The sequence below is a fragment of the Varroa jacobsoni genome, unplaced genomic scaffold, assembly GCF_002532875.2.
Source record: "Varroa jacobsoni isolate VJ856 unplaced genomic scaffold, vjacob_1.0 scaffold_1479, whole genome shotgun sequence".
NCBI classification, from domain to species: Eukaryota; Metazoa; Arthropoda; class Arachnida; order Mesostigmata; family Varroidae; genus Varroa; species Varroa jacobsoni.
In genome coordinates, this window is record NW_019214381.1 from 15,465 (window position 1) to 42,544 (window position 27,080).

Below are 27,080 nucleotides of genomic sequence, written 5' to 3' on the forward strand. Positions count from 1 at the left end.
AGATTATATTAAACGAACAAATTATTACTCACGAAATGAACATTCCAAGCTGTATGTGGCATAAGTCAGACAATGCAGGGGAAATTAACTGATGTTATACAGTTATATTTATAAATATGGTTGAATTTCTATATAAGCAAACAGACATAAAAATTAAACCTAGCTCTTTGTGTACTGCTATAAGTGTTGTTATTTACAACAACTGCAAGCTAAGTGTCACGTTAGTTAAGGTGGTTCAACTCGAAATGATACACAATTCTACTATGTAGCGACAAATAATAACGGCGACAGCTTACGAAATTGGACAATTAAAGAGCTTCCAAGGAGAAAGCCATCGTCACTATTATGTAGGCTCTCTCAATGCAGCTGTCAGGGTCTAAGCCATCCACACCGCATAATAAAAATTATGAGAAGAACCGCTTTACCTTTGAGTGCAAGGGAGACTAACACCCCAAAAGTCTATGAAATCCTTGAAAAACCTCATGAACTTCAATAAGTCAGAGTGGTTATCATGGTGCACGAAAGAGTTAGTTTTAACGTGATTTATCGATTTTCATTTAGTGGAATGGTAGGCATACGACAGAAAAGATCAAAAATTTGCTGTCCGAAGTGCGTCATATTTGTGGTAACTGTAATGGCATTTCAGAGTTGGCTACGCTTGCTTATCTAAAACTTAATTAGTTTTTGTACTAATTGGCTTTTTAAATTCAACCGGATTAAGACTACATAAATCAATGACGTAAGTGAGTATCTTTGAAATGGTACCTTTTTTCTCTTCCATTCATCCATAAGGCAAATATGGTTTGTGCGAGCGAAAGGAGATTGTGATGGCATATAGAGAGACAAATAGGTTTTCACTAAACGATTAATTCTGAAAAGTAATTTTTAGATGAGCAGATACTAAACATAGGTGCAAACGTTCCGCTCCGAAGTCAGTTTAGGCAATCCTTCTTTGAATAAAATAGTTAATTTCTTTATTGATCATGTAATCGAGCATTACGTAGTACATTGGAATTTTTAGAAAAATAAAAAAAAAAAAAGGAAAAAAGAGTTTAGCAGGAATTGTTAGATTAAGTTGGTATGATTCTCACATGTACTTCTCGTCGCACTGCATTTCATCCGTTCCTACGTTCATGGTATATTGCAACAGTAGTATTGAAGGAATAATCATCGATTGGCATTGATTGACAAACTATTAAATGTAATACCCATAAGTAACAACACGACTTTAGAGCGAAGTTAACCAAAGGCAGCCCACCCGCGTAGACGAACTGGCGGCGAGAAGTCGTGCGAGCGGGAGTTCGTTCGTTTACTGCTGCTGCTACTACTACTGGCAAAGCAGTGGAAATGGCTTTGACATGAGTAATCGTTTAATAACAGATCAACACTCGTTGTCCCCAGCGCCCCCCAAAAATCAAGTTTTATGCCCGTCCGCTACCTATCTCACTACTAGCATCCTACTCGTTTGTCACTTGACGTCGTTGCTGAGGTTGCAATGACGTCGGCAGCAAGGAACTGGGTGTTGGGCTCCATTTTCTGTCTTTCTTTACTCCCAGCGAGTGAATGAATGCACGGATGAATGAGTGGCCGAGCCAGCCAGAGATATCTGGCCTACACGTTTTGGTCCACAGTTGCCTGCAGTGGTCACCAATCAAGTCAGTCACAGACAAAAGGCCAACCAGCCGACAAGAATAAAAACGACAAAAGAGCACCTGGTGAAATAGCTATAATGTCGAACCCTGGGACGTCGTTATCGTCAGCGTCATCAACTTCGCCGTCAATGTGGCGCTGGTGTCGATGACGACGGCTGTTGTTGTCAACGAAAACCGTGAGTTGGCGGTGAAATTAACGAGATGCAGAATTGGAGGCAAAGGTAACAGCAGAAGCAGCACACATCGGCGGCACCAGTTGCGGTGCTGCCGGGACGCGCGCTTTCGAGTTCTTTGCTCTGGCGAACAAAGGGTCAGCTCAAGGACACACAACACAGAAGATACGCGGCAGCGATGGCAGCAGTTTCACCAGCGACGAAAAAGCGAGAAAAACGCGTTCACAATTGCAGACGCTCAATTTCTGTTTCGAAGGAAACGAAATGGTAGGGCGCTACAACTTCGAAAAGCAACCTGCAAGAATACACATCCACGAATATCATCAAATTACTTGTCTATCCCTTTGTATAACTTTCGTACTGCGCCAATAAAACATTTCAAATTTTACAAATACAACTGAACAGTCAGGTTTTAGCTCTTAATTAGAGTCGTCACGGGTATAATTCTCGATTAGGCAGAAATATTGGAAGACATCTACCGAAGACTCTAAGATGTCGTTAACTCTAGGATGTGCTTATCAAGAAGTAATAGATAAAAACATAGCTTCTTTATGAACAGATGATAACACGTTTTTTGTGCCTAGATTAACTGTTTTCGTACAACTCCACCAACACAAAACGGATTCATGCAGACGATAGATCAAAAGAGGGGAAAAGATTGATTATATATATAGTCAACCCATAACTTCCCAAATATGAATGGTATTTTGAATTAGAACAAGTCTCCACCCATTATAATCAAGATTTCGAGTTATATAATAGTACCCCATGAACTGATGTGATTTTAAGAAAATTATGCCTGGTGTATCTAATGAATACCACTTCTTCACCTCCATCAACAAGTGGGTGCTGCATGATTTGCATGAAGATCAAGAACAAAAACCTAAAGATGCTTTTTTCCGTTTGCGTTCACGTTATAGCAGTGACTGATTCTTGTATCGAGTTGCGAGTCTTGCTACCAAATATATCTTATATGATAATTGTAGATAGTCACATTTGTCAACAGATAAAACTGAACGAACATCATCCTAAAACAAATGTGCCACTGCAAAGGTTATAGTAGTGTATGCTTGCTGACCTTATACAGATGTTATCCATCAGGAATCATAAGTCTACGGCTGATGTGTGCTATTAACAACTGAAAGTGATGATAAAAAAGCTTCGTATTAAAGAGCCAATTGGTGAATAAAGGTGAACCACTTCTGCAGAAAGTTCGACCTTATATTGCAATCAAGGCGACAAAAATTCTCGACAACCTGTTCATTAAAAAAATATTCACATTTCGACATTATGTCGAAATTTTTCTTCGAGACTTCCATAAATTTTCTCTCCAGACTTCTACAGTCACTCTGTTGATTTCCTATTGAACCACCTAACATTGGCTTGTCTAAACCTCAAAGAGTCAAACAATTTAAATAACTTTAGAACGATGTATGTACGTCAACTGATGAAATCTGGGAAGGATTCACACTAAGCCTTTGGCTGTATACGAGTGTAAGCCGATTGAGTATAATAAGTTTGAAGCTAAATTTAAACATACTAATTGTTTAGTACTGAAAAATCCACGTAAGGATCTGTTTAGCAAAAGCAGATTTAAACGTCCGCGGTCTATTATGGAAATGGTGTCGGCTCCCCTTGCGCGCTATTCAACTGGTAGCGGATTTCAAATTTCCCGCGCTTAAACCATGCTAGTTACCATTGGCCATGTTGGGAATAGAGGGTGGGGGAGATACACGCGACTGTTTATAAAGGTTTATTGGAGAATTGTAATAGGAATGAGCAGAGAACAAGTGAAGTTATGAGGTGTATAAAAGAAGACATATGCAAAGATACTAGCAGGAATAAAAACAAAACTATATCTATTACCCGCTTTTTAAATTGATTACGGAAATTGAAAATGTTTGGAGCTTCTTCAAAGGTTTAATGTGTTGGAGGTAATGGCGGCACTAAATACGAAAAAGTGAAAAAGGCTCTTTCTAAGAGTAACAAGGCAAGCACGATATACCATATAGATATAGTTCTACGGCATATCATATAAAGAGAGCAATTATGGTGCAATAATATTTATACAAAATTTATCCTATGAAAATTGAAACTGTTTGTATTGATTTAAAAAAAAAAAACTTTGTAGGTTTTTGCAGAAAAACCTTTCCTTACTTGTTATCTATTTCTTATACACCAGTATTGCGTTACGAGTGCAATTTGATCTCGAAAGAACTGCTTAAATATAAGTGTCCCAGGTGGGTAAAAGTGCAGTTCCGATACCTTTCTACTGCACTTTTCGCCAAGACCAAAATGCTGCCGAAACGGTCCGGGACATTTATTTCGTGAACGGTAACCATACTATTACTAAAAAGAATGGTTTGCTGAGTTTAAAAAGAGTGTCCACAAATTAAAGGTGCCCCCCGCTTTGACGGGCCATCTAAGTTTAATGACGGTCGTCTGAAGGCACTTCTGTAGCAAGATGTCCCACAAACAACCCACGAATATGTCGAAAAGGTGAGCTGAGACCACACGGCCGTCGTTGACCGTTTTAAACTCCTTGGGTTTACACAGAAAGTTAGGGCTTGAGTAGCTCGTGACTTCTCTAAATTGCGGCTCAACCCTGCACCTGAATATTCCGTGCGGTATCGAACGTTACGTTGCCACAGTGACTGATTTCTAGACAGAATTGTTACCACTAAATGAAAAGTGGTGTCTGTACGTCAACATACGCGACAGATACGCTCTAGGAGAGGGAAACCAAGGCTTAGGGCTTAACCGGATATTTATGTAAAAAAGATTACACCTCGCGTTTAATGTAATTTATAAATATTAAGTTCTTTTTAGTATTTAAAGAAACATTACTACTTTTCGAGATCATTGGATCCTTGCTAAGGTCGATTGATAAGTTATTTTGTGAGCCTTTGTTACCTTGTTCTGGGCAGAAAGGTCCGCACACCAATTGATTGTGTGCAGAAGCTGCAGCGATTGCAGGGCTAGGTAAGCAGGCGCGCACATTTAAATTTGCCTAACTAATTTGAAATATTGCTGCGGATATTACGAAGTTTTTAAATTTCATTCATTGAAACCGCGCTAGCCATCTTAGTCGTGTAAGTTTATAATGTACACTTTATTTTATTAGATTCCAATTAACTTGTATCCCTCCTAAATAACGTTTTGTTTTATCACTGCTATAGTGAAAGTGAAAATTGCTTATAAACCTTTACAGCAGATGCTCGACATATATAATAAATATATAATTATTTGTGTGATGTCATTTTAGCCGTGCCATTTACTTGCCGTAAACGGCAGGATCTACTGCGATGTTTACATTGAAATTAGTCACCGCAAGCCATTTCTGCCTAGGTAATCAAAGGTATGTGGGAATCGATTTTTCCGTGTGGTCCTACGAAAGTGGACGCATAGGCGCGAATCTCGATGTTATTGCTCGATCAGTATTTTGTGTTAGCCATCAAGAATCGCTGTGAACATGAATACAAACGTTATAAAGTAGTTTCCGTTTCTTGTAGTTTTAGTGCGAGTAGTCATTTTGGGGGAGATTGAATAATGGCAAATTCAATTTGCATCCGGAATTACGATTCTTAGCCAAAAAATAGGTCCCGCATTTGCGTAACAGAATCACATTTCGATCTGAACGTAAGCCGATTTTTAGTTAAATGGAACAGCTGCGACACCCACTTTTGTTTGCTGCACCTTCGGACTCATACTATGTAAACTTGCTTGTTAAACAAGTACGGACCTATCACAATGACCTATCGCCTGACTATGTGCTTTCCGACCAGCTTAGCCGTTGAGACTTTTCGCGTTTCTGAAAGAAGCAGCGCAGAAAATGTAATAGTGGTAGCCCCTGAGTGCCTTTAATAACGTTGGTCGGTAACATTCACTTAGATACTTTGTGTAAAGCAAGCAATGCAGAGAAGTTCGCGGAATTCACGCATCTAAACTCATTGTGTTATCTATTATCATGAGGCCTAATCAACTACGGATGTAGTTGAATGTAAAACGGTCAGATGATGAAGCTATATAATCCTAATATATTAGATATATATACCGTTAACTGTTTTTATGCATCACTAGCTACACGCCTATGAGTATCTCTGTAAGCAAAGTAGAATGTGTGCACACGTGGGCTAAATCAAAATTCGCCGCTACCCAATATTTATGCCTGAGCAAACTATTTATCATACTAATAAAACTGGTGTTATTACAACAAAAACAAATTATAAAAACTTTTTACAGCCCTACTTACAGCACTTACTAAGTCTGGTTAACCACCGAGTAAGATTGTCGACGACGCCAACGGTAAGAAAACCTTCTACTTTTCTTATTCTTAGAGATATTCTTACTGAATTATTGCCGATTAGATTATTATATTGAGACACAGCGATATGATTTACAGAAGTGTGTTAAATCTGTCGTGCTTCAAGAAAGGTTATTCCTGACAGAACGTAAAAGCACAGAAAAGCACTAAAAAGACGCGAAGTTTACTTTCAGAATATGAGCGAAGGGCAATTATTATTAAATGTCGTTGAACTGGATTAGAGCTTACCTAAATGAATATTTAGTTTCCTTGATTGCTCAAAATCAATGTTATGGCCAATCTCCAGGTTTCCGGCGAATCCTCGAAAGGTTAATGAGGTACAATGAAGGATCGGCAACAGTTACTACAGTGGAAAGATTTGAAAATTCACCAAGAAGGCGTAAAGAGTATTTTCGATGATTCACGAATCTTGACGCAGAAATGATCGATTGCTTTCGATAAGGTAACATGTATCGCCAACCGGGCCATCCAGATGAACCACTATTGTTAGCTGTAGATTTCTTACGCTTAAACCCACTTTTTGCATGAGACATTTTTGGACTACTGTCAGGGTAAGCCTACTGGATATCCAAACGCAGTTTGGACGCCGCTTCTACGAGATATTATATACGTATCACTGTCGCTTAAACATGTTATTTGCGATTTTAGAAGGATTTCCGAGCGCTGTAAATTTTTAATTATAATCTCGATCAAAACAAACGACATTAAATAGACATGCCTGTCGAAAATGCCTCTGTCGGCACATGCGAAAGAACGAAAACGATTGTTTTCGTTTAGATACAGGTTTACGAATAAATGACATCAAGGTCCTTATACACCTATGCAATGAACATGTCTTCTAAATGGAATCTTGTCGAGATTACAGGTTATTTAATATAGCCTCTGAACTAATTGAGCTGATGGGCTGGCCGCTTCGCCGGACTAACCAGGCAAAAGGTTGTTAACTAAAAGTCAAAGTCATAATAGGCTAGTTATATTAAAATAGCTAGTTAGAAGTTACAAACAGATTTTTTATGCTTAGCCGACGAAAACTTGAAGGGAAGTAAGCGGCACATCTCGTGAGAAGTACATAGATATGAGAACCAAAAAACATCAGCACGGAAGTGCTGAGAAAACTGAATAACGAACTAAGCATATTTATTTAGCGACGTTCTTCAGCACTCGCATCCATTAAAAGTTTGAGAATAAATTGAAGCAATATACGCCCTAATATCTCTAATCGTTCGCTTTACAGGATGAAACTAAAGGTGCCCGTTTGCTATTCTGAAAGAAACTTCGGAAGGAACTAGTTTCTAGATGGGCCGATTAGCCTTTCACCCCCATACCTAGATTAGATAATCGGTTTGCACGTTAGAATAACTTCATCTTAACTAGGGATAGGTCACCATCTTTCGAGGCTCAAATATCACAAATGTCAGAAAGCATAGGTAGTCCACCGCTTAATCATAGAACAACCACATGACAATACATTTGCATTTAATTTCGCCTTTTGGTATTAGGACCCAGTGATTCCTGAATTCCGTGATACGTGTTTTAAGAGAAGTGCAATAACTAATGGCAACCATTGATGATGGATCGGAACTATAGTAACATGCTCACCGCAACAACGAATAAACCAAATCGCAGACACATCAGATACATTTAGTAGACGCAGGCCACAGCTGTCACACAGCTAGAGTACTATACCGGCTAACTGATGCCCAGCACAGGACATCGACTACGTTAGAATATTATACAAGAAGAAAGAACAGGAATTTAAACAAAAACACTCAAAATGTACCTGAAACTTGTGTGCAAAAAGTGTGTTTTTCTGCATACACGCTCGTTTTGTATTCGAACGGCTTTCGCTATACAGCATCTCTTAATTCAAGAATATATACAACTATTACAGATCACAAACAATACAGCAGGATAGGTTAAGCTGTCTAGGAAGGACATGATTCAAGATTTTAATAGCTCTACTACGCTAGACTAGATATTTATGGCAGAGACCCAATCACTGAAACACGCTAGCGAACTACTTTTCCCGTACTAGCTTAATGCCTAACCGAAAAATAAGCCGATAATTCTCGATAATATTTATTTGCATACGACATAGCATGCTGGCAAGTCACTCCTTTTGTTTCATTTCCTATGTGGCACTATATCTATACTTACCTTCATGCTGTTACATTTAACCGCCCTGTATGGATAGCAATCATTCTGCTGCTGCTCACACACTCATTTAGCATCTGTACTAGGCACTGTCCATGCGCTTCATATATTCACGCAATGTCAACATAAGTCATTTTTCCTGAACATCCTAGACTCTATTTGTTTCCCTATTAGTTATTCTCTGATATGCTCATTCGAACTTCCTACACTAACTCAGTCGGGACAGAATTCACCTGCTACTAAATCGGCCGTCGCAGGACGAATCCCAAACGAGACGTCACATAAAGTACACAAATGGTTTCATCACCTCTCGAAGGAACGTCCTTCGCCAACGCAAGCGAGTGAATGAATTAGAAATTACATTTGTGTATGTGTTGCGCTTGCACATCTTTCAACGAATGTGTGGTACACGTTTATCGTTGGAATCGACTCACTTCAGCGAGAAGTACACGGACGCATGTACCGGCGAGCCAAATCACTGTCTTAATACTGCCAGGCAAAAGGAGGATATAATGGTAACAATAATACAGTGGCAATAATGTAGTGATAGCATAGCATCACCGGTAATATGAACCATGACGACACGCCAAACCAGCAAGCGACGTAAGACGTGAAGAGATTTGCGACCACTTCATAACATAATGAGTGATAAAGACAATCATCTCAAAACATTTGTCGGAAACGTTTCGATTTCTTAAAACAAATATGTAACAGTTGAAAAGAAATGAAAAAAATATAAACAGAATTATATAATTACTTGTCTCTAATTAGATGGCAAATGTAGTTGGACCCAATACTTAGATAAGAAAACCGTTGAAGATGCTCATCATCTAGGCACAAAGGCAATTGCCTCTGCGCTAACGATAATTTAGTTGTATGTCCTATATTAAAAAATTTGCTAAAATTATTTAAGGCATACAACTGAATTGTCGTTAGCGCAGATGTAATTGCCTTTGTGCCTAGATGATGAGTACCTTGAACGATTTTGATATTAGAAAATTAGGTAAAGTTATTTTAGGATGGCGTAGCTCATCATTATAACCGGCAAGGATATAATTTAATATTAAGAAGAGCTGTAGTTAGAGATTTCCTATTGCACATACGAAACTCACAACTGCATATCGGCGAACCCATTCATGAATATGACGTTTATACACAAATATTAATGTCGAGAGTTTAGTCACAAATGGTCATACTTAAATACAGCACGCTGTTTAAAATCAATATGACGAACACCCGCAGGCGTGTAAATTTTTTGGAAATCAATTTCGATGTCGCCTGAAATCAGTGATGTAAATGTGCATAGAGCTATAATATCTACACTCTATCTGGAATAAAAAGTAATCCCATTATGTTGATATGAACATTGAAACAAAGAGCCTTCCTCTAACTTCGGGAATAACTTGTAACACGCTTCAGCTAGCTGAAGATCGGAAAGACATAAAACTTCCTTAACATAAAAGGATGAGTAAAAAAGTTTTATGAGAACTCAACATCAACTTGGAACATCAACTTCAGTCACAACAAAAACATCAAACCTTCGATGAACTGTAGGCAAGATCTTTGTCTACAATAAGACTACACCATGGGTCTTTATGTGAACAAATACGTTTTGTTACGTTTTCAATTAAATTAGTTCCTCATTCATTTCTTCACTCATACTCGTTTCTTCATCATTGCTATCTAGACCTGCCTTCCGCATGAAACATTTCTGTCTCGCAGGACTCGAAAATATACGACATTAGTACCAATAATTAAATAGCCTATTTCTTAACACAGATCATACTATTCGTTCCTTTATTCTAAATTATGTAGCATTTATGTTTTAATAAACAGAAATGTTTTTTTGGTCCGACCCTCAGTCTGGAGTGCCTTTTAGCCTTCCAGCTTTGAATGTCGGATTCACTAGCAGTAAAAAAGGCCATAAGTTGTCTATGTATTCGGATCTGCGAGAATCATCAAAACAGTACTTTTTATATCGTTTTCACTGTTTTTATGTTGTCTTCGTGGTTAAATATTGTGTGGTATTTTTTTGGAGCCTACCCATTGAATTCAATCTTATCTTGTACAAACCGATTATACTGTCCATTTCGGAAATATATGTATGTATATACGCATCCTGTATATATTATATAGTATATTTATAGACTGTGTGCTCTGTTCAGTTGGATGAAACACTGTGTGTTGACTTCCGTGTATGTACTTGCTATGGATTATGATTTGGCTAATTAAAAAACTTCAAGCAGTCCTATTGACTACGGGAGATCACCGACCGCTGAGTACCAAAGAGGAACTCTTTTTCTCTGAACAATGTTTACTGCATTGCGTCACTTCAAATGGCAGTCGCCTAATTTGCCTGATGCTACTAAATCAAACACGGCCATTTGCTGCTTAAGCGAGGTGGGTCCTATAGACCTGAGTACATTAAATACATGGCCAAGAAGAATAGAAGTGGACACTTAAACTAACTACACATGATACAATGAAGTTGCTATTTTTACCAGTTAGTATCATTTTTTTAGGGTTAAACCTTCATTATCAGATATCTACGTTAAATAAAGATTACAATCACAGGCAAAGGATATGTCAAATGTTGTACTAGCATTAATCATGAAACGTAAAGCTCAATAACGTAATCAAGCCACAGGATATAGTATATCATGTGAGTAATAGATAATGCAGCAAGGTTGAACGCTAGAGCAGTGCTATATCTGCCCATTTGTTTTTCGAATTTAATGTCAGCTGTCATCACAATGACAACGAAATATGAACCGAATACAATTATGTGCCTTTTATACCTCCTTCCGGTATGACTGGTTCTACATGGCTAGACTTCGATAACGTGGTTAATAACGTCCGTTTAAGATGTGGTGGCATCTTCTTGCTCCGCAGTCTTAAGAATTGATTCGAAAGAGAATGGCGAGAAGAGGTAGCCTTCGCCATGATAGAATTTGCTCTGGAATTCCACCCTGTAATAGTCACAATACGTAGAAAAAAACGGTTAGCAATTATGATTTAAAGTTAAGCGCCGTAAGCTGACATTTAAAAACAAAGCCCTCTAGCGAGGAAAACAAAACGTAAGCGCCTAATCGTAGAACTGTCCATTCATAATATTGATTTTGAAGTTGCATACGCGAAATATCCATGAAAGCGGTGCTCTGCAGAAAATTAACGTTTACCAAACTTTTCCTTTGGTATTTATATATACAGTGACAACTTTTACCGTTTTTTTTTCTTGCTAAATCGTGTATTAGTCCAGCCTGTTCGAGTTTGCTCGTAGAAGCTTTCTTATTAGTCTCTGTAACAAGCGTTACAGCTTCGTCGATAAGAGCAGGCATATTACGCTTATTAAATATGACTCACTCTAGAGTAAAATGCTATCTTACAATGCAATTATTCGAAAGTCAGGCATACGTACCAATGAAGTCGGAGGGCGTGCAAGAAGGCAGACAACCCTTCCATCAACAGCAGGACCATAACAGTCAAGCAGGCCCAGAACCCAAACATTACAAACAAGATCACTCCGCCCTGCCATCCGTCCTGGGCAAGACCCATGCGTAGAACCTAAGATACAAATTTTTTCAGTTAATTTTAATTCCATCGATTTACTCGGGAAAACAAATAAGAAAGTGTGTACTAAATTAACCCCATTGCATTATAATCATTAAGTGAAGGCTGTCAAACGTGTACTCCGTCGCATATGTCTATGATCGGAAGGCGGGACATATGCCGCCGAATTTTCATCTAAATCGAATTTCATTCCACAGAATTCATCCACTTATGCAGCCATTCAATTCTAACGAAATAAACTTCTTTTATCCATGCTTTAGATATATTGAGAACAACAAATTTATTTATGAAGTTGAAGTTGCAACATCGTACCATGTTCCACAAAACTTCGGACAATTGTGAGTGAGCCAATGAAAGAGCCCACAGGCGAAGATATGATGCTGTGTGAGACACAGCTCCCAAGCAAAATTCTATAGTGTGAATTGTCTGCAATCGGTCACGAAAAGAGTAGAAATTATTAAAACAGAAACTTACGTTTAATGAAGATAAGAATTAATGAAGTGAGAGAACCAGCACATCACCTCATATCTTTTCTTTAATACAGATCTAACATATTACTTATTCGTAAAGTGTTATTCAATTATGATACCTGAGTAATGAGTATCTCTCCAAATTCAAAGTGATCGAAGGACACTCCATGGCCTAGATCATGTCCGCCAGCCACATTGTTCACGACCTAAAACCACGAAAATCAGACCTAGGTAATAGCGGTTAATTAAATATGCACATTCCACATATTTGCAGGTAATAATCATCATACGTAGCGTAAATACGTAATGAATTAGCAATTGCATGAGTCACTTATCGTGATTTCTTCGTTGCGAGGATTAGTAGTTGTTAAGAGCATAATCTAACGTTATTGCAGAACAGAAGTGCAGGTTATGTTGATGTGTCACATATATTTCTTACTGAAATCTGTCAGTATAGCAAAATTAGTGGTTCTTGATACTGTACCGTTTCATGGGCAACAGGCTGCTGTTGAGCGATAGTCCCATCTTCATTGTACGTGATCTGAGTCTCATCTTTTTGTTGAACCTAAAAAACAGTGTGTGTAAAACAGAGCTTGCAAAAACGTTCAAACGCAGCATGTACGAGTTTACTGCTCATTGCTTATTTGAGTACTATAATGCCGTAATGTATCGCATAACTAAAATAATTTGACTGACTATAGTTGTCGTCATTTTCAAATCGTATTAGTAACACAAATGTAGCAAATGGTATCACTTTTCGTAAAACTTAAGCAGCATTCAATTTAAATAAAAATGTTTTCATATTTACTGCATTTCTATCCGATGCTTACACCGATACTCAAATAACTATTTATTACCTGGACCGTATTGGTGCTCTGTAAAGTTCCATATTGTCCATTTTGTGCAAGCCACATCTTGCGTAAGATTAGGGGTTTCGACAAAAGAATCCAAGGCACGCAGATGAAGGCCGCAAGAACTAGCAGCGTCTGAAATCGGAAACAGCCAGGGACAGAAAAAAAATATATAAAATTATACACCATTATAATACATGTTGAATACTAAAATGTGTTTAAAAATCGGGCCAATCAAAACAATTAGCGTGCAAGCGGGTTACTCAAAATGGTTTATCATCTGGATGAAAAGAAAAACCACACTTGCTGTATTGGGCACTGGATTTTTTGCAAACCCTAAAACTTTTCGGGTTAATAAAATGGGTAAAAAATTTATATCTCGCATTTTACACTAAGTTCCAACTATATTAAAGTGAAGGCGTCAAGAGACAACTTACCGCCTGTAACACTTATCCTATTTATAGCACAAAAGTTGATTTAGTCTATATGTACTTGTTGGGTGTTTGGTTATGAAGGTGATGACCTTGAGCGAGCTTCATGATAAAGCAGGTCTGTCTACAAGCTCTCAATAGCTTTTTACCTTAACATGAGTAATTCTTTGAACGTACCTGCACAATCTGCTGTCCTGGATAAAACGGTTTGGTAAGGCAATTACTGCTTTCTTTCGGGTAGTTGAACATCACCATGTTGATCAAGAGCAAAAGAAGAGATGGCGCACATGATGTGTTCTGAAATAAGAACACGACTTTTACTAAAATAATTGCAACATTAACTATTTTCGTCCCATCTTGGAGTCATTAGTTTTAATTTGTTAAAGTCAGTCACCTGCGGCTTTCTGACCAACACACACTTAGATATGTCCAATTAAGAATTAAATTTAATGCCGATATAGTGCAACGATTACCTTAATCCTTATTATGAATCTTGAATCTTTACGGATGCCTTATTTACCTTATTTATACCTTGTTTATTAGATGCAGTACAACATGGTTATTAATCTATATGTTCCGATCATACCGGATATCTTCTTAGATTAGCTACCTTATATAAATTAAATATTGAAATACTAGATATCATTATTGGGATTGAATGATCTAATTGCTCAAGATATTTCTTGCCGTATATCCAATATGGCATGGGTTATTCTGAATTAATTCTAAGAATAAACGTTTATTTGTATAAGATTTAGAGACTATAGTCAAATTGGCACCTGCGGCTGGAATAAACCTACCTCGTAGACTTTCATCCATTTCCCTAAAATGCAAAGGACGAGATAACCGAAAATTGACATAAGGAAGATCATCTGCGGTATGAACTCACAAAGAATGCTCAAACGGTTCTGAAATAATTGACCCCAAAAAACGAATATTATCCACCACAAATTATTTTTCTCATTATCCGTACACGAAGATATGAACAGCTGGAATAAGTGAAGAAAAATGCGGAGTGGCTATAGTAACAGCTATGCAAATTAAAGCCTATCATCGTAATGCTCGCCATTATATGAAAATCAACTGAAGATCATGGAATGAATATTGGATCAAACAATTATTGTTTCAAAAATTACGTTTCAGAAAACACCCAAACTTTACAATAAGTAATACTGTGCGTATGAATTAGCTAATGTTATTCCTTAAACTTTTATGTTGGAATTTGGAAAATAGTAAAAGTATCTATGTGTCGTAAATTGACAGAGATTCGCATGCGATGCTTTCATTTGAAAGGTATGTAACGAACTGTGAGAATCTTTCTGATACGATTCAGCTAAAACAAGTTGACGTGATAAAATGTAACCTGGAAGAATCGATGATTGTAAAAGGAGAGCACCACGCCAAATGTCATTTGCATCACACCGAGAACCACCGACACCTAAGACCAAAAACAAAATATTTAAGATGGAATTCCTTTCTTAAAAGTAGTTAATAATCATAATTTGCTAGCAAAGTCTACGTGTATATAGTAAGGATTCCCGAGCTTTAGTTCACGATAATGAGAACAAACTGGTTCTTTTTTTCTTCAAAAAAGAGGGACAAATGTATGATGTTGTTTTATTAGCAACGTTCCAGGAGATGAAAAAGAGGTTTTTGATGAAAAAATCTAGGTCTTTTTCAACAAAAGCATGTTCTGTAGTTGAATTCTTTTACTGGAACAAAAATGATTTTATGAGGTTATAGAATAAAGAATATCCAAGAAGTGTCCGAAGCTTGAATTAGAGACCGACACGCTTACCAGAAGACAGACATTTAACTCCTGCATTATTTTTAGTTGACATAATTTCACACCGAATATAATTGACTATAATTCAATATTGTTCTAACAAATGCTAAATATCTATTTGTTTATTATTTTGTTCACTAACATCCAGGTCCTAAGTTAAATGCTCAGTAAAAACAGATGTTCCACCTCTAAAATCGAGCCGAATATCTGAATTGTTCGGAAAATAATTTTGATATCTTTCTATACAAATAAAATAGCCTTTAAACAAGTTAAACAGTGCTTCACAACTTGAATAGTCATCAGTGTCTAACCTTCATCTTGTACGAGTTGATGAACGGTATCTTGTTGGTGGCCAACTGCCAAATTGGATCGAGGCCAAATGGATAAGGTGTTCCAGTATAGCTTTTGGCCGGATCCAGCATCTCAATATTAGAGTAATTATCTTTCGCAGGAATATTCCAATGACTTCCTATGACATTCAGTGACTTCGAGAAGCAATCGTTGTAAATGAGACCGGTATAGATTGAAAATGCACCCATCAATAGAATTATATACCTGTAATAGTCACCAGACAATGCACTATTAATGTATATATATATGAGAAACAAATGAAAAATTAATACGACATTAAAAAATTAAAAATAACTGTAGGTAGAAAGGAATCCTAGATCAGGACTCATACTACAGGGTTAAATTATTCACTGTGTTGTCCAAGTACGACACGAGCGTGGGACGGAAAGTTAATAAAATTTTTAAATCTCTAAAAAATCACGACATCAACCACATATAGTATTAATATATATAGTAGGTTAAAGGGGGGTACCCTTCGTTTTTTATGTAGAATACTTACCGCCCGCCAAAAAAGGTGTTCCACATTTCATCTTTGGATTTCTGGGCAATGATGCCTTGCTCTTTAAGGACCATCCACAGCGCAAAAAGAAACATAATAAGGCCGTGGCCACAATCACCGAACATTACGGCAAATAGAAATGGGAATGTAACGATTGTGAACGGCGTAGGGTTCATCTCTCGGTAAGATGCAACCCCGTATGCATCCACTATCATCTGGAATGCCGCCGTAAACTTATTTGTGCGATTGTAAGTTGGTGGGGTTTCCTAAAATTGAAAGAAAAATATCAGTGTGAGAACAGATCAGCAAGGGCACTTTGATTGAGAATGCGCTTTGCGTTTAATTTTCTTCAGTTGCGGCCAAGATGGTACATCACTTTTCCTGTTCGTCACATTATCCTGTTGTATAGCATAAAAAAAGAAAATGAGTTTTATAGAGCTGTTACATGTCTACATGAATTTGTTCAAGATCATTTTTTTCCCACTTCGCCATCGCTTTTCAATTATGTGAACATAACAAGCTAATATCGAATCTAAAAGAAATTTAGTATTACGCCGGTTATAGTACTGGAAGATGAAATTTAATTAACATGGAACTGAATGTGTCAAATACGATGTTTCATTTTTTATATTACATAATATACTTACATTTACCACAGAGGAGCTTAAAAAAAATGTTTGTTGCTCTATTCTTGTTCTATTTAAATCGAATTCATTCGTTACTTTACTTTAAGTATACTTTACCCGATACACTACAACGGTAACTTTCACTGCAAGCTTCCGCAATTAGGTGCTGCTACAGATTCTCTCTTGTTTCATAGTAAAGCGAACCACAATGTTAGACAATAGGTAGTTGCCCAATAATGCATCTATGTGAAAATTATTATTTCTTATAAAATATCGTAAATTATTGTATTATTATGTAATATAACAAATAAATGTAATCTAGGATTTGTAATAGAACTACTTTTTCACTAAACAGTATTTCTATTTTAATTTACTAAGATGCGGTAAAAAGTCGGTCTTTTTGGCATCCAAAAAGCGACGGCTGTGACAATCAGACGGCCATAGGAAATCTATTTTTTCCAAAACATTTCAGTAGCCAAACAAAGGGGCTTCAAGCATGGCTGACGGTCATTGCTATCTGTACCTTTGTGTCCATGCGATTAAGAATGCACGGAACGCTAGATCCGGATTTTTCAGTGCCTCGTCGTAATGCGTATTGGATGCGATCGATGTCCCCAACGGCGCACCATGCTTCGGCAATAAGACACTTTTGTGTGACGTCGAGATTGAACAAATTCAAAGTGTGGTAGATGGCCTTGATCTTACGTACTTTGACCACCCTGCAAATAAGTAACATCGTACCCATGTTCAAAAAACGCAATGACAGCAGCCGTGTTATTGATGAAGGCAACAAATCAAGGAAAGCTGTACTTAATATAGATAGATTTTTTGGGCAGAAAATAGTTGATGTAGCAGGTATTATTTTCGGCCAACGAAGCTTTCTATGAGTACAAATAGATCTTCGTACCAGTTCTGAATATTTTTAGCGGCTGCAGCTAAAACACGATGTCGGTGATCCTGTGTTTGCCTAAGAACAGTGTTAAGATCTTCAATTCTCGTCATTACTCCGACGCTCATTTCACGGCGTTCTATCGGTGTGTCTGGACAGGGGTATAGTGTAGCCCGGAAACTTTCACAAATCTTTTTTACCTGTATTTATTGCAAATAGACAGAATGGATACAAGAGCAAACTAATATGAACTCGCAACTGTACAAAAGGACGTCTATAAGCTAAACCATGACCTACGAAAACAGTGCCCCTAAAACATAGGCCATTTTATTTTAGCCTTTTTATTCCAATTCAAATGAAGTTCTCTATTCTTGCTGCACATATAGGAAACATTTAAAACGTCAAAAAGCACCGAGTATTTAGCTCTAAGGGAATTCAATCGCCATTTTGTTCAGCAAAAATAATGAGACTTTATATATCACATAAATCTACCTTAGCCTTAAGCTGATCTCCTTGGAAAAAGATGATAAACACGCTTTTATAGACACGGTCCCAGGATGAGGGATCCTCTAACGGAACGTCGATGTCACATTGACGCAGGAATACGTTGCCGTGACACACGCGCCAAAGGAGACGCTCGAACGATGGAAGGCGCTCGCGAAGAATGACGCCAGCTACGAAGCTGCTCGTTTACAACAACAGTGGTAATAGAAATGTATAATATTAACGGAAATTATGTACCATATTGATGACAAAGCATCTAAACAATATTTACTACGCTAATAGCAAGCTACGTAATATATCTTGAAAATGAATTATTTTTATCATTTTTTCAGTTTTAGGTAAATATGTGTAAGGATATCTCCAATAGCGTATAATGATTAGTCAAATTTGATTGTGGAAGAGGTAACTGAATCGCAAAAGTTTAAGAAGCTTTCACAACTTATCGATCGTTTGGCTTGCCATAGCAAGTGCTCGAGATCATTACAAAAGCTACGGCGTATAGCCCAGATAAAATGATGCTACAGCGGGATATCGTGATGCAAAAACAAGGCTGACAACGCATTGATCATTTTTTAATGTCATTGTACAATTAGCACCAATCATAATGTCGTGGGCTTTCAAAGCACTCATAAGAATGAAGACAGTAAGTTCAGTTTAATAAAGATAGTACGAAACAATAATTTCAGGAGATCATTTCAGGAGAAATTATTCAGGAGATCCGTAATAACACTATAGTAATTACAGTTTAAGTTAAGCAGCATCTGTTTCGATAAGGCTAATAGTTTTATAAATAAAAGCTCATTTTTTTCTATCCGTATATTTACGTATCCTTCAGTTGTATTGACCTTTTTGCCGCAGCCGCTCTTCTCCTATTTACTGTTGGTGAGACAATTTTCACACAGTGTATCAGTAATTATACGCACTTCTTACTGTCGTAATGAATTTGCAAATTACCACAGCATAGCCTGGATCAATGAACCTAACACTCTACAGTAGCTTCAAGAAAGCTTTCTACTTACCCAAGCTTCATAGCGGCGGCTCCTTGTACGTTCTGTGGTTGCCCTTGCCTCGCATCCTCTCCAAGAAGGGTTGTGTGCTCGTCGTGAGTCGGTCCCCCGTCACCCATCTGAAGTATCCCGTCATCATCCCACGAACTTCCAGTCATATATCTCACCACCGGATCCATAATACCACCCTCTCCGGCCCATGCCGTCGGACTTTTGCCTATGCCCATGCCAACCTGTGCGTTGGCGTTAACAGGTAACGCCAAAATGGAAAGATAGCCAAGCGCCCATAGGCATAGATAGACATCATGCAATAACCAAGGCAGTAATTTAACCGATAATAGCTTAGTATGCACTAAGAGGAAACTTAATAGAGAAAGCTGAAGAAACACAAGCAAGAATTAAGTAAATCAATATATCCTACTTTGAATGGTGACATCAAGCAAACCAAATAAAAACAGTACCAACGTGTGCGCTAACTAAGTTGAAAATCAAGGAAAAGACAACTACAGTGATTTGTGTATAAATAGTCAAAGGATCAATTAATACGAGCCATGTTTCATTTTACTGACGAAAACACGCCTACATTAGGCTTTAATACTCCTAATATGTGCCGCCGACAATCAGGGATGGAGCTAATGTACAAACTCTGGTTTGCTTTATTTTCATTTCGCCAGACAAGACCTCTAAAAATGTAAACGGAAATCATTAACTATATTCGATCTAGCAAGAAATGTCAAGCACAAAAATATAGTTCTATTAAATAAAATATTTAGTACATACGTACCACTGAAAATAATATAAAAGCATATGCCGTGACAACGTATCAATGGCATCACCTGTACAGGTTAGCAGGTGTACGAAATCAAGCAGCAATCGTGCAGTGGTACGAATTCAAGCCAGAATAAGCCCTTAATTGAGTAATTAGATGATCGAATACAAGCGTAACAAAGTAAAGAAAATCTACCTTGAAAAAAATAATGATATAATTTAATATAGAAATAATAAAATAATAAATTCAAATAAAGATTTTTGATCCTCTATTTACGAAAACTTGTAGTTAACAAAGATGGCAGAAAGCGATTCAAGCATAGGTAATACCACGAGTAGAGCGAACTTTACGACGAACCGTTACCTCATCAAAAAACTGTTGAGTTTGTTTGAGGATATGCTTGAGTTCTGTGAGCTCGAGGAAGGTTTTCTTGAGAGCCTCAGCATTTGTATTCACCTAAAACGAGCCGGCAAAGTACAATGATTATGTGACAGAAGATTGACCTAGCAAAATAAATGCACATCACAGCAATGTTTTTCTTCGCCGTATCAATGTCGTTATTGTAGATTGAAAACAGTCAACCGTAAACCCGTAAATTCCATTGAGGATTAGTTTTAAACTAAACAAATTGAGAAGACAATTCATTTCAGACTCGAGAATTGTACGTCAAATCGGATCTGTGGATTCAAAAAAAAAAATTTCAACACAGAAAAACTACCTCATTGAGTTCGTTTTCGAGTTTCTCAAAGGTTGCTTCTAGATCAATCATCTCCCGAGGCTGAGGCGCCTCAGGATTGTCGCCGAATGACATCATCGGAAGGTTATCCTTCCTCACCTCGCGTTCTAGAAAACCTGCCAACGAGTGAAATAAGCTTGTTAATATCGTTAGCAAATTTGTAAACGCACTAATACCGCAACACTCATAACGGACCACTATCCTGAAGCGTAAAATAACTTTAGTGAAGATTTTTATGGTGCGATGTTTAGCATAATCCTGATACGTGATTTTGAATGTATGAAGTTTTATATTCGGACCCTGTACAGTCAAGCATTGCTTCAGACGGCTAACTTATAGTACGAAATGTAGTGTGTCTACGCCCAGATACAAAACTGGACTATCACATGTCTTAGAAAGCAATATAAGCTTAGTAGGTAAACACGTCATCACAGCGCCATCACAAGAACAAGTGGATTTCGATTTTCAGTTGATAACTGAAGATCTGCATCAAAATACCAAGACTTGAGATTCGAGGATGATCTCTAATCTTTAACGTCTGAAGAAAAACCTGAAATATCTTTCTTGAACTACTACTATATTACAAAGTTGAAGTTTGTAATTCTTATTTTTAATACAACATTGCACAGGCAGTGGCTTGAGATGACTTTTTCAAACTGGAGAAACATCGCATTCAACTGGGGCATCAATTGTCCCTTCAATGAATCGGGTGCTATTATTCAATATGTACAACTCGTAAGCGTAAGCGTAAGAAACAACTCTTATAGAGTTGTTTCTTACGCTCGCAAAAATACTACTGCGAAGATTTTGTTCGAATACTAACGGCATAGTCTCATATTGAAATAGTGCCTGTTGCGCTGATTCGACCTGGCTTCCCGTGCGCTGAGAGTTTTCATAATACTTGCTTAGCGTTGGAAGTTCTGAACTAGTTATTTAAAATCCTTAAAGAAAATGCAAAATGAAAATCGGCTTATTTGATTAAAACACATTAACTGATCGAATCAAATGATCATACATTATGTCGAAGTAAAAGCTAAAAACTGATTCCAAGTCGACATCTACTAGATTACTAATTTGAGATTAAGTTCGCATCATAATCATTGAATTTCGCTTATTGTGTTTTTACGGCTGTTAATGAAACGTATTTAGTAAGCAGTTAATTTTAGGAATACTAGTAATCTTTATTCTTTTTAATCGCTAAAAGATTCTTAGCTAAAAGATCGCTAAAAGACATATTTGTCCTACAGTATCTTAAGCTGGATATCATTATATGTATTTCGGAAGGGGATATCACGATGTATTGAAATTTTGAAAACAAGGATAAGAGCAGACAATATAACCTTGCCAGCTAGAGAACGTCGTGAGAAAACGGGTCACGAGCTTCTGGAATGTTTTAACTAAGCAACGATATTGCTGTATTAGGTCTTTAGCACGATATTGAGGACTAAGGGAAAATGTTAAATAGTATATGCTTGTCAGCAAAAAAGCTGTGTAGTACATAACGCAGTACCAAATAAAGCAATCAAGTTACCATCTGAAACAGCAGCAGCTGCGCTCATAGTAAAATCGACAAATGTGCTTAAATGCTTTTCTTTGCAGATTTATATTAAAGATCTACGGCACTTCCAGGCAAATTTATAATACGCCGCATAAGAAAAATATATTGACATTATCAAATTACTCCTATGAGTACATTAAAAAATAACAAAAACTTACCCGGAGTGCTGACATCTCTTTAATCACTGTTAATAAATAAGTGTACGGCGCTCACAGATGGCGCTCAACCACAGCCAATCCTTCGATGTACCCAGTAAATCCTAATGATAATGACAAATAATGCTGATGGCTTTTCAATAAGATCCAAGTTTCGTTTCTTTGGAACTGGATAACTATTTTATTTTTTCTACATATATATTCCAGAGGTATACATTTATTTGTTGACTAACTACTATTTAAAAAATACGTTACCTCCTTTATTAATAACAAACGTAAATAGTTTACAGTTTGGCTCTGAAACGACCAAAAAATGTAATAAAAGTTTGGAAGCTCATAAAAAAAATAATTTTTTGAAGCAAATCGTCAAGCGATCTATTTATCTAGCAAATTCTAGTTGGGGAGTACCATAAAATGGGTGAGAAAGTACCGGCATAGATTTTACAAACCGTCCTTATTAAAATTACAGGAATACTACCTCAACTAAACTTTTTAAGAACTTTGTAGCGGACTATTTCAGGATTCATATACGTGAGCTACCAGTATACCTAACTGGTATTGCCTGGCTGTGGGGTACGGTGCTGAGGCGTGTGTGTTATGATGACAATAATCAGTATCGATAATCGGTAATTTTTTCTCCCTAAAAAAATTGGACAATGCCAGCAATACATAGAAGTATATTTTCTTTTACGTTCATGTTTTTAATTGTACGTATTCGTGGTAATTTTCCTGTAATTCCAATCTGGCTGACCAAAAAAGCGACCACGTTCTGGTCCGTACTTTGGGTTCTTTATTAGAGGCAACGCTAAGAACTAAACCAATATGAAATAAAATAACTAGTTTTTTGACAGCATGGCGGGTTTATTTTCAAATCTACACCAAAACGAAAAAAAAAAACTACGTAGAGACACAATGTATAAGATTTAAGGTATCCGAGAAAAAATATTCGTATCTTAATTGAAGAGCTTACGAACTTAAGGTCAAGAACTTAGGAAATAGTTAGTCTTCGTCACTGTTTCCCTCATGTTAGCCCGTATGCTTTCACTGACCTCCTTGATACGAATTTCAACGGAAAAATTGCTCTGTATGCACGAGACGGCGATAGTTTTCTCTCCAGTAAATTGTAAAAAAAAAAGTAAAAGACTACCCTGGATTTTAAAAAGGCATTTCAATAAAACGGTAGATACTACTCTCATATATTTATGTCCGGGCATAGCGAACGACAAACTGTCTAATATACGTACAATGGCATAAACAGCATTCAACACAAACAGATTTTAGTAAGGTGTTAATATTGTTGTCGAAAAGCTCTGATGGGATGTGTTAACAATTGAACATTTAAGCGAGTACTCACGTAGTTTTCTTTCCATTTCATCGCATCGCCGAACCTCATTAACGAATTTACGTTGGAACGCATTTGTGGTAGAATTTAGCTGCAAAATAAGATAGTCCACTGAAAATGTTAGCCTCAATTCACTGACAAGTGCAATGCAGCAATGCAAAAAATTCCTGCAAAAAAGAAAACCAGTTTTCTGAAGAATAGATACATCTCATTACGAAGTTTTCGAGGACGCATCTGGTATAATTACAATACGCCGTTGCGGCAGTGCTGTTGTAAGTGGTCGGTTAGTTAAATGAAATTTAAAAATGCACCAAGGGGCATCCAAGCCATTAAATTACAGGTGTCACATGCCGGTAATTTTAATTCTTACTGCACAGAGAGCTATTTTTGACATTATGTTACTCTAAAGAATTATTATTAACTGCTTAACAACACTAGTTTCTCTTGAACATATAAGTTGAATACACTATTATTATTAAAAAAGCCAAAAAAGAAAGAATTTGAAAAACATGTAATATATTCCTTACGTCCTGCAATTGAGTTGACTAGGCAGGTTTATTAGTTTCTGGTTTACTGTTATATCTGCTGAGTCGTGATCGTAATGATGAGTTAAATACTACAGGGTGAACTACCTGATTCCTAACAATGCGACGACCATTGTGACTTTATGGCATAGTGTTTGGATGGATAAAGTGTTCTTTGTCAAAGAATATCCGATCATTCTATGCGTGAAGTCACCGAAAGTTTTTGTTAAATCAATTACGCTTTTCGGAAGAAGAAGGAGGGGGTTCTGATTTTTTTTCCAAAGCCCACATTAATGAATGTAGATAATAGTGATCAGCAACACACAAAATCGCACACTATATTTCTTCCGTTAAGGCTAGGAGCCTTCCTGTGATATTATGATGGGGTCTGCTTCATGGGGTAAGGAATGGATACGATATAAATATAAAACGCAGAGCGCAAAAGCTTCTTTTGTGAGATAACTAAAAAGATCTGCTTTAAAAGAAAAAAAAATTGCTTCTTTCAGTTCTCGAATCACCAACTGCCGTGTTCAACTTACTTAAGATAATTAAACATTATGTACAGAATAGGCAAAAATCCCTGTGGTCTCTATGACAGTTTACAACAAACGCGGAGCAAACGACGTATGTTCCCAATTTATATTAATGCGTGCCAATGATGTGAATAATAGTGCTATATATATGTTAGGCATGTAACGATAGCCATAGGAAATACTTGGATGCTCCCACCAAATATCAAATATTTTTTGCCCTCGTTAATTTCAGTGTAGAGCCCTGTTTAATAAACACTACGTCTACCCGGTGTGCTGCCATAACTATAACTCAACTCTTCTGATGTTGGCTCATTTTTGAACTAACTCGATTTTAGGTTAACAAATGTACACCCGTACGCCGTATAGGCTTAAAACCCATTCACTTGTAATCGACGCAGGCTAGCTCTCTCGATTTTTACCTAAGTTTAGAGTGCGTTTTTTTATATTTACTTTCTGACAGAATTATGGAACAGGAAAGGGTTAAAAGCGCCTCTGACTGACTGGACCGAACAAAAGTGCCCCAGATTGTTTCGACTCCATAGCAAAATTGTGCGCATAATTCTACATCATCTCTTCTTTAATTATCTTGTCGACCTTTTTACATCACTCGATCGGGTATCTGGGAAAACAAAACAGTTGTGTATGGCTACTTATTATTAAATGATTAACTTTAGACACAGCGTTAACTTACTAGCGTAATAATGCATGGTACCACTCATTTGTTACTATTGATTATATGATATCATTACAAAAAAGTTAGTCGCAGTATATTTCTAGTTGTTGGGGCAATAGATAACTTACATCTCTAAACTGGACGAGTCCGAGTTCTCCTAGCTCGGCAACACAAGCGTATGCTGCTTCACTTTGTAGGAAGAGTTGACACAAGGTCATTTCCTCGGAGCGAAGCAGGCTTCCCATTTTGACCCGGAATCGGATTTACCGTACCCGAAAACTGAAAAAAAAAACGAACTTGAAAGAATTTCATATAGTGGAATATCTGAAAATTAACCATATGCGCCAAATCACTATTAACAATGATACCAATTACCAATGTACGATCCACACTACATAGCTTACAACACCGTGGAGGTCAGTGAATCATCAAACCATATACGTCCCTAGTAAAATTATCGAAAACTGTGACTGACTTCCCGACTTTAAAAGCTATAATACCATAATGTGCCAGGAAAACTGAAGTCGTAATTTTGACGTAAAAAAACTATTTCAGTAAAGTACTTAGTCGCTTTGTTCAAACACGCAAGTTCGCTACAAATAAATTATACGTTAATTATTTATTTGGATGTTGTTCAGCACAGTGACGTTCAAGTGTAGCCCCCGACTAATCAGCTTTATGTCACCGTACAATGTTGGTTCCAGATAATAAACAACTGCCATTTTCCGTATCAGCAGATGTCGGTCAGGAAGCATCTGTATAAGCAAAATCACCGAAAGTATACTGACAGAATACTCGAAACCTGACTATAAATTATCTGTTATAATATATCTATTAAACCTTAGCCGCTAAGATTTAATTATAGCAACATGCATGGAATACCGGTATTGGTCACTCGTAATACTTTTGATCAGCTGCACTGCCCTGGAGTTATTTTCCAAACAGGTATATTAAGTTTTACTCACCAAGAGCTTGCCGATTGTACTCGTCAAAGGCAACAGATCGTTTGAGCCTCGGGAAATTTACTACTCCGACAGTCAGGGACACTTAGCAAAAGATCTTCTACAACATGTACACGAGAAGCCCTGTCATCCAACGAGTGCCCACCACTCGTTTGGTAGAGCTCTACAACTGCCGTCACAGATGGCCTCTCGCTCCACCATGAGGGGCACCAATCACCGCAGGCACGGCAAGATGGCCGCGGCAGACGGATTCTATTGTGTCTCCTATATTCCAATTGCAACACTACAACTTTCCAGGAATACTTGTCTATGTTGCGTCAAATTCAACAGTTCGTAACAACACTGAACATTCCTCTCGAAATTTTAGGTGAAAAAACTACCTAATAAGTCACATTTATGGGGGTATCCGGTGGCAACTCATTGTCCTACCACTCTAAATAGAACACTGTGACATCCTCTTTTCACTTCATTCATCCTTCTACACGTCCAGGCAGAGCGCGACATAGATATATGATCCGAAATGGGAAGTGCCCCGCCAAAA

General features: G+C 37.4%; 1 protein-coding gene and 2 long non-coding RNA genes across 14 annotated transcripts in view; 1 reads left to right on the plus strand and 2 right to left on the minus strand.

Annotated features, from left to right (window-relative positions):
• LOC111270510 (uncharacterized) overlaps positions 1–6,975 on the plus strand; it is an 8,547-nt gene extending 1,572 nt beyond the window's left edge. The window contains exons 1-4 of one of the 8 annotated variants that reach the window (XR_002686327.2): positions 2,976–3,759; positions 5,091–5,183; positions 6,068–6,130; positions 6,436–6,975. This is a non-coding gene — a long non-coding RNA (uncharacterized LOC111270510). The other 7 variants (XR_002686323.2, XR_002686325.2, XR_002686324.2 and 4 more) reach the window with 7 other exon arrangements.
• Positions 949–4,182, minus strand: LOC111270509 (uncharacterized). 3 transcript variants are annotated; one of them, XR_002686320.2, is made up of 3 exons: positions 4,091–4,182; positions 2,904–2,963; positions 949–2,120 (listed from the first exon to the last, which is right to left on the minus strand). It is a non-coding gene; the product is annotated as an uncharacterized LOC111270509 (long non-coding RNA). The 3 variants fall into 3 exon arrangements; XR_002686319.2 differs by lacking the exon at positions 4,091–4,182 and adding an exon at positions 3,983–4,081; XR_002686321.2 differs by lacking the exons at positions 2,904–2,963; positions 4,091–4,182 and adding an exon at positions 3,983–4,065.
• A 3,094-nt stretch (positions 6,976–10,069) lies between the features above and the next one.
• On the minus strand, positions 10,070–27,006 carry Vha100-1 (V-type ATPase subunit a family protein Vha100-1). 3 transcript variants are annotated; one of them, XM_022850770.2, is made up of 20 exons: positions 26,543–27,006; positions 25,706–25,856; positions 23,860–23,938; positions 20,775–20,908; positions 20,420–20,512; positions 19,300–19,406; positions 18,269–18,458; positions 17,795–17,976; positions 17,411–17,606; positions 16,262–16,527; positions 15,723–15,966; positions 14,989–15,063; positions 14,426–14,533; positions 13,803–13,922; positions 13,201–13,329; positions 12,828–12,908; positions 12,463–12,549; positions 12,186–12,299; positions 11,722–11,867; positions 10,070–11,272 (listed from the first exon to the last, which is right to left on the minus strand). In XM_022850770.2, the coding sequence occupies exons 2-20, from the start codon at positions 25,820–25,822 to the stop codon at positions 11,164–11,166; spliced, it is 2,577 nt and encodes an 858-aa protein (XP_022706505.1). In that variant the 5' UTR covers positions 25,823–25,856; positions 26,543–27,006; the 3' UTR covers positions 10,070–11,163. The 3 variants fall into 3 exon arrangements, with proteins under 3 accessions (XP_022706505.1, XP_022706504.1, XP_086828635.1); XM_022850769.2 differs by having other exon boundaries at positions 19,300–19,520; XM_086972509.1 differs by lacking the exons at positions 23,860–23,938; positions 25,706–25,856; positions 26,543–27,006 and adding an exon at positions 22,509–22,595 and having other exon boundaries at positions 19,300–19,520.
• Positions 27,007–27,080: the final 74 nt, after the last annotated feature.